Source organism: Oncorhynchus keta, unplaced genomic scaffold (assembly GCF_023373465.1).
Source record: "Oncorhynchus keta strain PuntledgeMale-10-30-2019 unplaced genomic scaffold, Oket_V2 Un_contig_17566_pilon_pilon, whole genome shotgun sequence".
Classification (NCBI taxonomy): Eukaryota; Metazoa; Chordata; class Actinopteri; order Salmoniformes; family Salmonidae; genus Oncorhynchus; species Oncorhynchus keta.
The window spans coordinates 1-16,204 of record NW_026280487.1 but is presented as its reverse complement, the minus strand read 5'-3'; the positions used below and the strand labels follow the sequence as shown (position 1 = coordinate 16,204).

The window sequence follows — 16,204 nt, the reverse complement described above, 5'->3', positions numbered from 1 at the left end:
GAAACAGCCGATTTCATTCAATTTTACTGTAAAGTAAAGCTATGCTTCACTGTAAATGAATCCATATCCATATTCTCTCACGTCACCCCGCTCCTCCGCTCTCTCCACTGGCTTCCAGTTGAAGCTCGCATCCGCTACACGGCCATGGTGCTTGCCTAGGTGCTTGCCTACGGAGCTGTGAGGGGAACGGCACCTCAGTACCTCCAGGCTCTGATCAGGCCCTACACCCAAACAAGGGCACTGCGTTCATCCACCTCTGGCCTGCTCGCCTCCCTACCACTGAGGAAGTACAGTTCCCGCTCAGCCCAGTCAAAACTGTTTGCTGCTCTGGCCCCCCAATGATGGAACAAACTCCCTCACGACGCCAGGACAACGGAGTCAATCACCACCTTCCGGAGACACCTGAAACCCCACCTCTTTAAGGAATACCTAGGATAGGATAAGTAATCCTTCTCACCCCCCTAAAAGATTTAGATGCACTATTGTAAAGTGGCTGTTCCACTGGATGTCATAAGGTGAATGCACCAATTTGTAAGTCGCTCTGGATAAGAGCGTCTGCTAAATGACTTAAATGTAATGTAAATGTAAAGTTGGATGAAACAGGTTGGAAGATCCACTATACTTTACTTTACCAACTCAACTACTGAAGTAGTCACACAGTGACCAGGACAACAGGACACTGACCTTGTGACCCCCTCCTCTCCACCAGTCCCTCCGTCCTCTCTGCTGGTCTCTCCAGGGAGGCCTGGCCGTCCTCGGGCGCAGGTGGTTTGACGGACAGCGCAGGGACAATGCGGTAGACCCGGGACAGGAAGATAAACTCCACGATGAGGGACACCAGGTTCCAGCCCAGGATGAAACCGCAGCCGATCACGTTGGAGGCCAGGGTCATGACCTGTCCCACCGCCAGCGGGGCCAGGATGTTTGTCACCTGATCGATGCGCCGCATGGTAGCATTCATTCCTTCAGATGAGAATCAACCAAAAGGTACAGGGTTTAGTTTGGTTGTGGTAATATGGTATCTGTGTTACCAGCTTTACTAATGGCTACATTATCAAACTGCCTCTATTGTAATGCATGTGATACATCCTCGATAAACTAAATACATAGAGTGTCTGATAACCTTGAAGTGCTTTAACCAGCAGCCAGTACAGCAGCTGAAACAGAAACAATCCCTGGTGATGTAATAGTGTGTGGCAGGTCTGCCAGTCTCACCGGCGAGGTGCCCCCGGTTGTATCCAGTGATAACCACAATCCAGTCCCTCTGGATGGCGATGGTCAGCGCTGTGCTTGCTAGGTTAGCCACATCTGCCAGGACGATCACCACCGTATAACAAACCACCTTGTGTAAGTTTTGTGATGCAACACGTTACTACACATGACAGCACAGAGCAGCAGGAGGCTCAGAACAGCAGCAGCAACAACATGGACACAGAACAGTGCAGGTGAAACAGCAGTTTGCAATAATATATCTAGCCTGATTCTCAACAGACCTGGGTTTAAATAGTATTCATTTTCTTTCAAATACATTGAGTGTTTGATTGAGCATGCCTGGAGCACTGGATGGGTGGGGTTTGTCATTTTAGGACTATTCCATTGGTTCCATTGCACCAGGCAAACTCAATCAAGTGCAGATAAAGTCTTTGAAAGGATACAAATACTATTTCAATCCATATCTGATTCCAAAACATACTGTTGGTTCACATCATGAGAGTTTAGACAGTATGGGAGAGAAAATGAAAAATATACTCACAGTTAACCAGCCATCCCAAATGCTCTCAATCCACTGTTTATATAAGAAGACCAACATCAGCACAATGCTACACACCGTCACTGAAATGTTCTGAACCAACAAGGATGCATGCGCCACTAAAACCAAGGAGGGAGAAGAAACTAAGACTCTATTCTGGGACAATGAATTTCAGAGAACCATAAAGACTTCTACAGAACCAGAAATGTATCATTGGTCTTGAAGGGGCATTCTGCAGTTGCCATAGTACATTCATTTTTGGACTTTTAACGTAATGATATATAGCCATTGATTCTAAAATAATATTACTTATAAATGACTCATGAGCTTAGATAATCTGTTGTACCCCATTAGATCCCCAAATATACACTTGTTTTACTTTGTAATTGTAAACTAACTCTGTATAGCTTAAAAACATGAATAAAATGATAATGTTCGTCTCATGGATGGTCAGTACTTGCATCCATAGCTCTATCTATGAAGTTGTGAGTGGTTACATTTATCCAGCCAAATCCCTCAGCAATTGACCAAAATAGTGGTAGGATGCAACTTTGTTACTGTTTGAACTGCAGAGTGCCCATGTGAGGCAGAGAGGCAGGCAATTAGGACTGTGTCCCAAACAGCATCCTATTCCCTATTATATCGCAGTACCTTTAGGGTGCCATTTGGGACTAGATGTCAGTCCCTATAGCTGTAAATATAAATGATTGTTGGTCTAACCTTTGTTCCTGGGGTTGCGGTCAACCCAGTCCCCAATCAACGCCCCTAACAGCAGCACTGACCCCGCCACCACCAAGCCGAATATTGCGGTCAGCAGCAGGTTACGTCCATACAGCTCGATCAGGAACACCGAAATGGCAAAGTGCCACATACGGTCACCCTATTAGAAAGACAAATAGTCATCATGACGGAGAAGAACGTTTTCAGCTTTTGGCTTTTAGCTCTTTACTCTTTCTAGGGGTAAAGGGCATAAAGAGAAATGTAAAGTATGTCCATCTTTCATTGATTTGCAAGACACTACCAGGTTGATGACATAAACCTTATAGTGTCCAGCCGGTATGGCTTTGTAGCTCCCTTACCCATTGTTGTTACATGAAAAGGCTTCTTACCCACATGGACAGTGCCCCACTGACGTAGATCAGGAATTTAGGGCCCCTGAGGTAGATGAGGGCTGACCCTGGTGAGTATGTTCAGCAGAGACACACAGTAACATGAACAATAACCAGAGATAACATCATTATGAGTCTACAGGACACATTCTGCATCTATAGCTGGAAAACATTAAGCATACATCAGAGTATGTTTGAACATATTTAGGATCAGGATGTGTTCTGATCAGAAAACAAAAGCATTAAGTTGCTCTTACGCCTAACACTTTACATTAAGTAGCTCTTATACCTAACACTTTAAATTAAGTAGCTCTTATACCTAACACTTTACATTAAGTAGCTCTTATACCTAACACTTTACATTAAGTAGCTCTTATAGCTAACACTTTACATTAAGTAGATTGTACACCTAAAACTTTACATTAAGTAGATCTTATACCTAACACTTTACATTAAGTTGCTCTTATACCTAACATTTTACATTAAGTAGATCGTACACCTAAAACGTTACATTAAGTAGATCTTATACCTAACACTTTACATTAAGTTGCTCTTATACTTAACACGTTACATTAAGTAGTTCTTATGCCTAGCACATTACATTAAGCAGCTCTTAAAACTAAACACTACATTAAGTTGCTCTTATACCTAACATTTTACATTAAGTTACTCTAACACCTAACACTTTACATTAAGTTACTCTAACACCTAACACTTTATATTAAGTTACTCTAACACCTAACACTTTACATTAAGTTACTCTAACACCTAACACTTTACATTAAGTTACTCTAACACCTAACACTTTACATTAAGTTACTCTAACACCTAACACTTTACATTAAGTTACTCTAACACCTAACACTTTACATTAAGTTACTCTAACACCTAACACTTTACATTAAGTTACTTTACCACCGAACACTTTACATTAAGTTACTCTAACACCTAACACTTTACATTAAGTTGCTCTTACACCTAGCACTTTACATTAAGTAGCTCTTACACCTAACACTTTACATTAAGTAGCTCATACACCTAACACTTTACATTAAGTAGCTCTTACACCTAACACTTTACATTAAGTAGCTCTTACACCTAGCACTTTACATTAAGTAGCTCTTATACCTAACACTTTACATTAAGTAGCTCTTACACCTAACACTTTACATTAAGTAGCTCATACACCTAACACTTTACATTAAGTAGCTCATACACCTAGCACTTTACATTAAGTAGCTCATACACCTAACACTTTACATTAAGTTACTCTTACACCTAGCACTTTACATTAAGTTACTCTTACACCTAGCACTTTACATCAAGTAGCTCATACACTTAGCACTTTACATTAAGTTGCTCTTACACCTAGCACTTTACATTAAGTTACTCTTACACCTAGCACTTTACATTAAGTAGCTCTTATACCTAACACTTTACATTAAGTTACTCTTACACCTAGCACTTTACATTAAGTAGCTCTTATACCTAAAACTTTACATTAAGTTACTCTTATACCTAACACTTTACATTAAGTTACTCTTACACCTAACACTTTACATTAAGTAGCTCATACACTTAGCACTTTACATTAAGTAGCTCATACACTTAGCACTTTACATTAAGTAGCTCATACACTTAGCACTTTACATTAAGTTGCTCTTACACCTAGCACTTTACATTAAGTTGCTCTTACACCTAGCACTTTACATTAAGTAGCTCATACACTTAGCACTTTACATTAAGTAGCTCATACACTTAGCACTTTACATTAAGTTGCTCTTACACCTAGCACTTTACATTAAGTTGCTCTTACACCTAGCACTTTATATTGAATTGCTCTAATACCTATATAAATGTAACACTGTGGTTCCGACAATCACAACGTGTTGTTACATCATCATTAAGTAATAGCTGTGTAGTTGTATTGTCATGTCATGAGGTCAGGGTAAACTCATGGTCATCTCTCTCTCTCCACTCCCGCAATAGACAAGCTGACCTGATGTACTCCTGGCCTTCCTGGCCCGAGCCTCCCTGATGTCATCAGACTCAAGCTCCACTACCACCCCTCCACACTGGGCTGTGTCTGCTCGCAGGGACATTGCCTGTACAGAGTCCAAACCAGGTCAACGGTAAGGGGTCAGAGGTCATACAACTACTGTACAAGAATCCAAAGGGTCTTGTCAACTTAATGGAACTAGTAGAGTTAAGAATGGGCCTGCTCAACTCAACTGAACTTGAACATACAGTTGAAGTCGAAAGTTTACATTTACAGTTTAAGTTTACATACAAATACATTTAAACAGTCTTTCACAATTCCTGACATTTAATCCTAGTGAAAATTCCCTTCCTTAGGTCATTTAGGATCACCACTTTATTTTAAAAATGTGAAATGTCAGAATAATAGTAGAGATTTATTTCAGCTTTTATTTCTTTCATCACATTCCCAGTTTACATACACTCAATTAGTATTTGGTAGCATTGCCTTATAAAGGTTTAACTTGGATCAAACGTTTCAGGTAGCCTTCCAATAGCTTCCCACAATAAGTCGGGTGAATGTTGTTCCATTCCTCCTGACAGAGCTGGTGTAACGGAGTCAGGTTTGTAGACCTCATTCCTCCTGACAGAGCTGGTGTAACTGAGTCAGGTTTGTAGACCTCATTCCTCCTGACAGAGCTGGTGTAACTGAGTCAGGTTTGTCGGCCTCCTTGCTTGCACACGCTTTTCAGTTCTGCCCACACATTTCAATAGGATTGAGGTCAGGACTTCGTGATGACCACTCCAATACCTTGACTTTGTTTTCCTTAAGCCATTTTGCCACAACTTTCGAAGTATGCTTGAGGTCATTGTCCATCTGGGAGACCCATTTGCGACCAAGCTTTAACTTCCTGACTGTCTTGTGTCTTGAGATGTTGCTTCAACATATCCACATCATTTTCCTCCCCCGTGATGCCATGTATTTTGTGAAGTGCACCAGTCCCTCCTGCAGTAAAGCAACCCCACAACATGATGCTGCCAGCCCCGTGCTTCACGGTTGCAAGCATCACTCTTTTTCCCCCAAATATAACGATGGCCATTATGGCCAAACAGTTCTATTTTTGTTCATCAGACAAGAGGACAATTCTCCAAAAAGTATGATCTTTGTCCCCATGTGCAGTTGCAAACCGTAGTCTGGCTTTTTTTATGGTAGTTTTGGAGCAGTGGCTTCTTCCTTGCTGAGCTGCTTTTCAGGTTATGCTGATATAGGACTCGTTTTACTGTGGATATAGATACTTTTGAACTTGTATCCTCCAGCGTCTTCACAAGGTCCTTTGCTGTTGTTCTGGGATTGATTTTCGCACCAAAGTACGTTCATCTCTAGGAGACAGAACGCGTCTCCTTCCTGAGCTGCGTGGTCCCATGGTGTGTAATATACTTGCTTACTATTGTTTGTACAGGTGAATGTGGTACCTTCAGACGTTTGGAAATTTCTCCCAAGGATGAACCAGACTTGTGAAGGTCTCCAATTTTTTTTCTGAGGTCTTGGCTGATTTCTTTTGAATGACATAATTTTCTAGAATTTTCCAAGCTGTTTAAAGGCACAGTCAACTTGGTGTATGTAAACTTCTGACCCACTGGAATTGTGATACAGTGAATTATAAGTGAAAGAATCTGTCTGTAAACAATTGTTGGATAAATTACTTGTCATGCAAATTATAGTTTGTTAATAAGAAATGTGTGGAGTGGTTGAAAACAACTTTTAATGACTCCAACCTAAGTGTATGTAAACTTCTGACTGTAACTAGTATTATTAAGAATGGGTCTACTCAACTCAATAAACTAGTAGTATTAAGAATGGATCTACTCAACTCAATATAACTAGTAGTATTAAGAATGAGTCTACTCAACTCAATAGAACTAGTAGTATTAAGAATGGATCTACTCAACTCAATATAACTAGTAGTATTAAGAATGGGTCTACTCAAGTCAATATAACTAGTAGTATTAAGAATGGGTCTACTCAACTCAATAGAACTAGTAGTATTAAGAATGGGTCTACTCAACTCAATAGTCTGTTTAATAAAGGTATGTGGGTGCATTTCAGAGTCCTAAGGGAATTCACTAGTAATAGAAAACCCGAAACTCATTGAACATATTCTTTAGAACACGTGTCAAACTCATTCCATGGAGGGCCGAGTGTCTGCAGGTTTTCACTCCTCCCTTGTACTTGATTGAGGAATTAAGGTAACTAATTAGCAAGGAACTCCCCTCATCTGGTTGTCTAGGTCTTAATTGAAAGGAAAACCAAAAATCAGCAGACTCTAGGCTCTCCATGGAATGAGTTTGACACCCCTGCAAGTTCAATTCCTTTTAACATCACATGAACATTTAAATGACAGATTTAAGAAAGGTGTGTTGACATGAAGTTAAAGGGCATCTTATTAAGCCTCAACCATGTCTAACATGTTAATCTGTTGAAGTCAGTTTCTGGTTGCATTTGACCAGATCAGATGATGTTCAGTGACAGACACCGGATGGATTGTGATTCATAAACCCTCATGTTAATTATCTTAGTGCCACCAGTCTTCACATCTTGTACCTTATCCTTTATATCTCAGAAACCATCTCAGATAAACGTATCTCAGACAAAATATTGTCAACCAGAAAGTACATCACACCGCAAATGTTGTTCTCAAATTAATTGTGCTTTGCTCGTCTGAAATGAATTCAAATAGTATTTCAGTGTTATTGAACATGACTTGCAGTTCAGATTCTGAGGCCTATTTATAAGATGGCTCCCATGGGTCATCAGGTCAAATCATCTGCAGCAGGGTACACATTCTGTTTACCTCTGGCAATAACATACTCTACCTCAGGAAGACAGGAACACACATTTTAAACACACATTTTAAACACAATTTAAAGCCCTGAAAACAAATACATTTGAGCATTTCTAGCACTGTGCATCGATGTGCTGCTTCAATGTGCACTAACTGCAGAGCAAAACCAAGCCAACATTTCCAATCCTACATGTAAAAAAAAAAAATCTTGACACACCTCAAGACATTTCTGAAACAATCCCAACATCACCTTGGCTCTGATGTTGGGGTGAATCCTTGCTGGTGCTCCTTGATGAGGTGTCTTTTGCCATGTATCCTACATGGAGATGCTCCTCTTCCCGGAGAGCTGGAATTCAACCTATAGTAGTATAAAAGGCTTGATAGAATCAGTGTGTAAAAATGCACCATTGTATGAAAGTGCCAGAAAAGCAGAACGAGGGACAACAAAAGCAGCCAGAGTATTCCAAAGCACGTGACAATGAGGGGACAATATCTCTGTCCCCTCGCACCACAGAAAGGATAACCGTGTCACTCGTATGACACATGCACACACAGACAAAAACCCACACACAGACGCACACGCGCACACAAGAGACCAATTGAGTTCTGACAAAACTAGACCAGTGATAACATGAAACCATAACAAATAACACAAAAGTCCTTTACAGTATGTAAGTTATACGGAACAACAATATAAACAGGAAATGTAAAAGTCTTTATCCCATGTTTCATTAGCTGAAATTAAAGATCTGTCACACCCTGACCATAGTTTGCTCTGTATGTTTCTATGTTTTGGTTGGTCAGGGTGTGATCTGAGTGGGCATTCTATGTTGGATGTCTTGTTTGTCTATTTCTATGTCTGGCCTGATATGGTTCCCAATCAGAGGCAGGTGTTAGTCATTGTCTCTGATTGGGAACCATATTTAGGTAGCCTGGGTTTCACTGTGTGTTTGTGGGTGATTGTTCCTGTCTCTGTGTTTTGCACCAGATAGGGCTGTTTTTGGTTTTCCACGTTTATTGTTTTTGTAGTGTTCGTGTTTATCTTTTTTTATTAAACATGAATCAAAGAAACCACGCTGCATTTTGGTCCGCCTCTACTTCACCACAGGAATACCGTTACAAGATCCCGGAAATGTTCCATACTCCCAAAAATCGTATTTCTTTCAAATGTTGTGCAGAAATGTGTTTACTTCCCTCTTTGTGAGCATTTCTCCTTTACCAAAATAATCCATCCACCTGACAGGTGACATATCAATAATCTGATAAAACAGCATGATCATTACACATTACACATCTTCATTATAACAAATATTGGCACATCAAACAGAGGATGTAAGAAGCTTTCCGTATTTAGTTCCGTTCTGTGTCTTTATTTACAGTAGATACAGTCGGCCTCTGTCTTTATTTACAGTAGATACAGTCGGCCTCTGTCTTTATTTACAGTAGATACAGTCGGCCTCTGTCTTTATTTACAGTAGATACAGTCGGCCTCTGTCTTTATTTACAGTAGATACAGTCGGCCTCTGTCTTTATTTACAGTAGATACAGTCGGCCTCTGTCTTTATTTACAGTAGATACAGTCGGCCTCTGTCTTTATTTACAGTAGATACAGTCGGCCTCTGTCTTTATTTACAGTAGATACAGTCGGCCTCTGTCTTTATTTACAGTAGATACAGTCGGCCTCTGTCTTTATTTACAGTAGATACAGTCGGCCTCTGTCTTTATTTACAGTAGATATAGTCGGCCTCTGTCTTTCCACATGGATATAATTGTGCAGTGATGAATTTGGCTGCCTACTGGTCCTCTTGCATCAGTCTCACCAATAACAAGCCACACATGCCATGCAAAAAGCAGGAAGCTGTGGGAGTAAAAAATAGTAATCTAACACTGTTGAATCATAACAATTAAATAAGTTTTATTTCCTTAAAATGAACCTATCAATTTGATCAATATCATTGGCCTTCTGACCATGTAGCAATGAGTAATTATGTTTTGAAAGCGAGAAGGTAATTAAAAACTGAAAGGGATAAATAATTCCACAGAAAGATTATGATAGTGAGTGTTGTTTTACTGTAGAGTGCAGGTCAAAATTATGACCCTGAATTGACCACCAAGTACCCTGTTGGGAGTGTGTGTGTGTGTGTGTGTGTGTGTGTGTGTGTGTGTGTGTGTGTGTGTGTGTGTGTGTGTGTGTGTGTGTGTGTGTGTGTGTGTGTGTGTGTGTGTGTGTGTGTGTGTGTGTGTGTCATTCTAAAAGGGGGTTATGATTGCCTCTGTCCATGACACGTTTCTTCGGGAAGAGGGTGAATCTGTAGAGGGCCACTAGAGGGATGGAGACACAGGGGAGAGCAGACAGCATCACCCAGCAGACACCCAGCGGGATAGGGCTGCAACTCAGCCATGGTGAAGTGGACCTATTGAAAGGAGAGGATGTTTCTTTACCCAGTTCATCTAAAAAGATGTGAAGTTTGCATCGATCATGTTTATTGGATGTAAAATGACTGGATTAAACATTAAGTAATATCATAATGTATTGTTATCTGTATCTTGTCCTACTACAGCCTGTAGTGATGCAATATTACAACATGCATCAACATGCAACAAAATATGTCTCTTACATGGTCAGGGTTCCATGCAGCGTACGTGGGTGGAGTTTCAGCCTGGACAACCACGTAAGCCAGGAAGACCATCAGCAGCATCAGAAGGCTGATCACTCTGCACATGGCCTGAGAATGTTGGGCCTTCGCCCTGTCCTCCACTCCATGTCATCACTGAACCTGAGAACTGAGAACAAAGAAACACTATGTCATCACTGAACCTGAGAACAAAGAAACATTCTCAGATGAGTTGAAGAAAGAAAAACAAAGATTTGATACTATTTTATCTTTGTGCTTGAGATTGAGCTTGGTCTATTAAGTAGACCTCACTTGTTTATCCCATACATGTAAACCACAGCGATGGTCTCAAAGAAGACTATGATGAGTAGAGGCAGGGATCCTGCATAGCTGTTGAGTCCATGGTAAAGATCAGAGCCACAGTGAAGGAGGTGAGGCACATCAACCCTAATAAAACAAACAGACAAATACATGATTATCCATGACTGGTTCTATTTTATTACTATTTTCTTAAATGTATATTTGTATGTATTTTCTGAATTTATTGAACAGAGAGAGAGAGAGGGGACGACAGTGGGGAATGCTAGAGAGAGTCTGAGTCAAAGGGCAATAAAGGCCAGATTTGAAACCTTTGCTGACATCGGCATTACCGCTAGACCAGCTAGGCCACGACCAGCTAGGCCACGACCAGCTAGGCCACGACCAGCTAGGCCACCAGATATTAGAAAAGCTGAGAACATTCGGTAGATTTTTTTGGAGTCTGAAGGAGCTTGAAGGGTATGTATAAAGCAGTGAAGGCTCCTCAGAGGAGGAAGGGGAGGACCATCTTCCTCAGTAAAACAACAGATTGTTGCTTTAATCTAAACTTACATTCCCCCATATTGAGTTGCGCAAGAGATAACCCCTTGACACAGTTTAAGTAGGATCAATAGCACAAGTTTAATATACCCAGTGGAGGTTCCTCAGAGGAGGAAGGGGAGGACTGTATTCACGTCACCAAATAATTGATTAAAAGACACTGGCCAATAAAAAGAAAAGATTAAGATGGGCAAAACGGTCAGCCTCACCTCTGGGTACCATCCCCAATCAAATGGGTAGGTGGAAAGGGTAAATCAGGAACTGGGTACCTTCCCTCCGTCACTCTTCCACTAACCTCACACCCTTTCAGTGTGTTCTAGGCTATCACCCGGCCCAGGCGCCCTGGCACTGGAGTTAGATCGAGGATCCTGTGGTGGACAATTGGTTCCGGCGTGCCATCTCCAGCGCGTGGTCCTCCGGCAGAGGGAGCGGGCTGCAGTGGGGCCCCGGTCTTTCATCCCGGTGAAGGACCTGCTCCTCCACCTGCCCTGCCAAAAGCTGAGCCCATGGCTTAGCCCAGTCCTGAGGAGAGTCAATGAGGTGACGTACAGATTACTACTCCCCATCAATTACCGGATCTCACCCTCATTTCATGTATCTCTCCTCAGGCCGGTAAGCAGCTGGGCCCTTGGCTAGTGCTGGACCCCACGACGCACCTCCCCCTCCCTTGCACATCGAGGGGGCCCCGGCATACTCCATCCGCAGCCTGTTGGAGGGCTTCTCCAGTACCTGGTCGACTGGGAGGGGTACGGTCCCGAAGATCGGTGCTGGGTTCCGGCACATTACGTCCTGGATCGTTCTCTCATTCGGGACTTCCACAAGCGTCGTCCTGACCGACACGCACAGCGTCTCCGGGGTCGTCCCCGAGGTCAGCAGTGCCCCGCTGCTGGAGCAGCGCCTCGGGGGGAGGGTACTGTCACACCAGCCTTTGCTTTGGCTCCACCTTCTGTTCAGCGTAGCTGGCCTTCTAGCTTCTGCCGAACCTACTGCTGGCAAACATCCTTCACTCATCAACCCTGGTCTTGTCTCGTCATCATTACACACACCTGGTTCCAATCCCCACTCTATCACTGTATATATACTCCTTCTGCCATTTGTCTTTGTGGGTCATTGTAAATGTTTCTCCTACTATTTCCTGAGTACTTTATATGTTGCCCTTTGGGTTCGCCCAGTGCCTTTTTGATAATGAAGATAGATTTTGAGCACAACAGCATTTGGGTTTCGTCCCGCTTTGATCTATGGTCCTTAAATAAATTCAGTAGTTCTAAACCTGGGACTGCCTCCTGCCTGCTCCTCTCTACACCACTGACTGTAGATCACTGTAGATCCAGTCTGGATATGGCTTCAACTCCAAATTTGCAAGACAAATTTCCCGAAAGGGACACACAATAAAAATCATTAATATGTACAGTTTTCCTACAAAGAAAGTCTCAGTATGAGCTAGTCTATCAACATGAACTGGAGCAATGCACTGACTTGAATGTAATCTGTTATTGTCGATTGTGACATCAAAATCTTATTGTGTTTTCAATCTCAAAACTCTGTAGTTTAGCTGCTTATTATGTTTAGAGGGAATATTACCAATTCAGGATACCTTAGGGACTGTGTCATCAAAGTAGAAGACAAAAATGACGAACGTGAAGGGACTGATCAGCCTTCATGAAGGTGGCAGGTAGCCTAGCAGTTAGAGCGTTGCATCAGTAACTGAAAGGTCTCTGGTTCGAATACCCAAGGTGAAAACTCTGTCGATGTGCCCTTGAGCAAGGCACTTAAACTTAATTTAGTCCAGGGGTGCCTTACTACTATGGTTGACCCTGTAAAACAAGACATTCATTGCCATTTATCAGACGCTTTTGGTGTATGTGACAATAAAACATATTATTTTTGATCTGCCAGTAGAAGTTGCAACTGGGCCAGGCTCTGTGGTATAATAAATACATGACAATGCTTATCATTTTGTCATAGTAATCAATGGCATGTTGCATCTAGAACTCCCCTATCAATACTCCCACCATCTTGAATAATGCAGTTATCCTAGAGATTGGTGAACTGTGTTTTGTGCAGTAGGAACATGCTGTGGGCACTTATGAGGACATCTCAGGTTTTTTCCAGAGAACAGGGATATGCTGAATCCTTAGAATACACAGGGCGGTCCCATGATGCCTATCATAAGCACGCACTCTGTGAGTATCCCTATGAATTATAGGACTTACTAACAGACGACAAGACCACGTTTCTGCGAGGTGCGGCCACCATTGGACGAATGATCCCATCTCATTGGAAACCAAATACCGATCGATGAAAAAGTATCCTACTCAGACGGAAGCAATCATCCCCGAGGGCATCCTGCGAAACGCACTGTTTCTCATTCAAGACCAACGGACTGACTTCACAATACATCCCGACCTGGATCAGAGAAAGAATGAAAACAACTCTAATTGCGCGAGAGAGAGAAGTGGGACTCACTCCTTTGGCTGTGAGCTATTTTTGGCCTGTTGGCCTCATATCACTACTGTCAAGAGAAGAGGACAATGGACCTTTTATTTCTCCATCACATCCTCGAGGAATCCACTTGGTCAGGCAACATCGGCATTCAACTACAGGACCTATTGCATTCTTAAACTCCTCTGAAACTGACATATTGGAAGTTATTGAGTAATTGTAAGATGGCTGGTCAAATTTACGAGCCCATGATCAATACTGTCCCGGCATTGTCCATATTCGGATGCTAACTGATTGCCTAGTTCATTGTCTATTCCTGGTTGGTGAAGCTCTCTATAAGGTCACGGTGGTGAAATAATGTGTTGGTGAACCCCTTTCACATTTGTCTCTTTCAATTACTAAGATCAAGTCATTCTCAAAAATCCTGTGAAGAATCTGTTGTACTGCCTGACTTGAGTATGGAAGTTCATTCATATCGACCTGTGGAGATTCTCACCTCAATAACTGTGTTGTATCTCCTTATACCCTCCTTTTATATTGTATCTTTAACTACCTCATTTTCCAACTGATTTAGTCTAGTAAATAAACCCTTAAATGAATTATTTGTGGCATTGTGTTACTTTAGGAGCTATTGGGTTCTTGAGGTTCCAGACACTCGACGACTGTTCAGAATGAGAACATGGTAAAAATGATTATATTGTTGATAGGATTAACACTGTAACGATTAATGATAACTACTGATATAGTTCATTCAAAAGTCTCTCTATAAGCAACCCTTAATGGTGCCCCTTTCAGATTCATTTGAACAAGATAACTAGATGAATCAAATAAATCTGATCAATTGGTTATTCCAGTAAATAATCAGTCAATTGTCTGGAATATTTATTAGCCCAAAATCGCAAAACCAGCATTACACATTAAATGGTAGTACCCAAGGACTATGCTATAGCAAGACCATAACTACACACTGAATGGTAATCCCCAAGGACTATGCTATAGCAAGACCAGAACTACACACTGAATGGTAATCCCCAAGGACTAAGCTATAGCAAGACCAGAGCTACACACTGAATGGTAATCCCCAAGGACTAAGCTATAGCAAGACCAGAGCTACACACTGAATGGTAATCCCCAAGGACTATACTATAAGAAGACCAGAACTACATAATGAATGGTAATCCCCAAGGACTGTGCTATATCAAGACCAGAACTACACACTGAATGGTAATCCCCGAGGACTATGCTATAGCAAGACCAGAACTACACACTGAATGGTAATCCCCAAGGACTATGCTATAGCAAGAACTACACACTGAATGGTAATCTCCGAGGACTATGCTATAGCAAGACCAGAACTACACACTGAATGGTAATCTCCGAGGACTATGCTATAGCAAGACCAGAACTACACACTGAATGGTAAATCCCCGAGGACTATACTAGAACAAGACCAGAACTACACACTGAATGGTAATCCCCGAGGACTATACTATAACAAGATCAGAACTACACACTGAATGGTAATCCCCGAGGACTATACTAGAACAAGACCAGAACTACACAGTGAATGGTAATCCCCGAGGACTATGCTATAACAAGACCAGAACTACACACTGAATGGTAATCTCCAAGGACTATGCTATAGCAAGACCAGAACTAGACCAGAACTACACACTGGATGGACTATACTAGAACAAGAACATAACAAGAACAAAGGATATAATTTAGTTTAATGTTGACTTCTCAGCACAAAAATTACAACAATGTGTCAATCAATGTAAGCTTTAATGGCTTTTCTGTCATACCTCATCCATACAACCTTGTAAATCTATCAAACGTATCTACTCCTTTCAGCTATCAGTGGCATGGAGTAAATAAATGGCCTGTCATGAAAACAACAATGGTGATTTGATCACTATCTTCCATCTGCTGTCTCTGGGATGTCTGGTTTGTTCTTGGTAGCCTCATCCGTCAGGTGAACTTGCTTGGCAATAGTGTTTAAGTCATCTTGTTTAAACTCATTATCCTTCTTGCAGCAGCGGTTCCTCAAACATTTGTAAATAGCCGTAAGAGGTACAGAAAGACCTGGGATTCCTGCCAGGATGAAGATTATAGCAAAGATCCAGGTTGGATATTCCTTCTCCTCCAATGTAGGGAAGTTGTCCTGTGAAGAAACAATAATAACCTTGTTAAGTGTGTTTATAGGCTACTGATGCCAATGTCTAGTGAGATCCTTTCAAACACCCAATAGAGAACATGTGCATGCAAGTTGATTTACTATTAGCAGGTGCTAATCTCCTCATTTCATAACTAATTTGGCCACTGACAACAAAGTGAAACGTTACCGATTCAGGATTCCAGGCTTTGTACATGGGTGTTTCTTGGACTTTAGTGATAAAGTAGAACACAAAGATGACAAGCATGATGGCGGGGCTGACAAATCTCCATGTGATCTGCCAGAAGAGGTTGGGCTTGTGGCCGATCATGAACTCAATATCATCGTTGAACCTGTTCCAATAACATACATAGTCGACATTCATTAGTGCCCAGACTCTAATGAATCTACGGTGAATGTAAGGACCATGTTAATCAACAGAATTTTGTTTCAAT

General features: G+C 41.6%; 2 protein-coding genes across 2 annotated transcripts; both read right to left on the bottom strand.

Moving 5' to 3' along the window:
* Nucleotides 1-684: 684 nt before the first annotated feature.
* On the bottom strand, nucleotides 685-10,402 carry LOC118380765 (solute carrier family 40 member 1-like; the record flags this gene model as incomplete). Its single annotated transcript, XM_052503668.1, has 7 exons — nucleotides 10,298-10,402; nucleotides 4,859-4,964; nucleotides 2,860-2,927; nucleotides 2,471-2,630; nucleotides 1,754-1,869; nucleotides 1,216-1,342; nucleotides 685-963 (listed from the first exon to the last, which is right to left on the bottom strand). Coding segments are annotated over exons 1-7 (961 nt in total), but the record flags the coding sequence as incomplete, so codon positions are not given.
* Nucleotides 10,403-15,307: 4,905 nt separating this feature from the next.
* LOC118380766 (sodium-dependent neutral amino acid transporter B(0)AT1-like) lies at nucleotides 15,308-16,191 on the bottom strand. Its single transcript, XM_035767742.2, has 2 exons — nucleotides 15,940-16,191; nucleotides 15,308-15,758 (listed from the first exon to the last, which is right to left on the bottom strand). The coding sequence occupies exons 1-2, from the start codon at nucleotides 16,132-16,134 to the stop codon at nucleotides 15,510-15,512; spliced, it is 444 nt and encodes a 147-aa protein (XP_035623635.2). The 5' UTR covers nucleotides 16,135-16,191; the 3' UTR covers nucleotides 15,308-15,509.
* Between the last annotated feature and the right edge of the window lie 13 nt (nucleotides 16,192-16,204).

Coding starts and splice junctions, on each gene's coding strand:
- LOC118380766 (XM_035767742.2), bottom strand. CDS start 16,134: ATGAATGTCGACTATGTATGTTATTGGAACAGGTTCAACGATGATATT. Junction 15,759..15,939: donor AAGCCTGGAATCCTGAATCG/GTAACGTTTCAC, acceptor GTTTCTTCACAG/GACAACTTCCCTACATTGGA.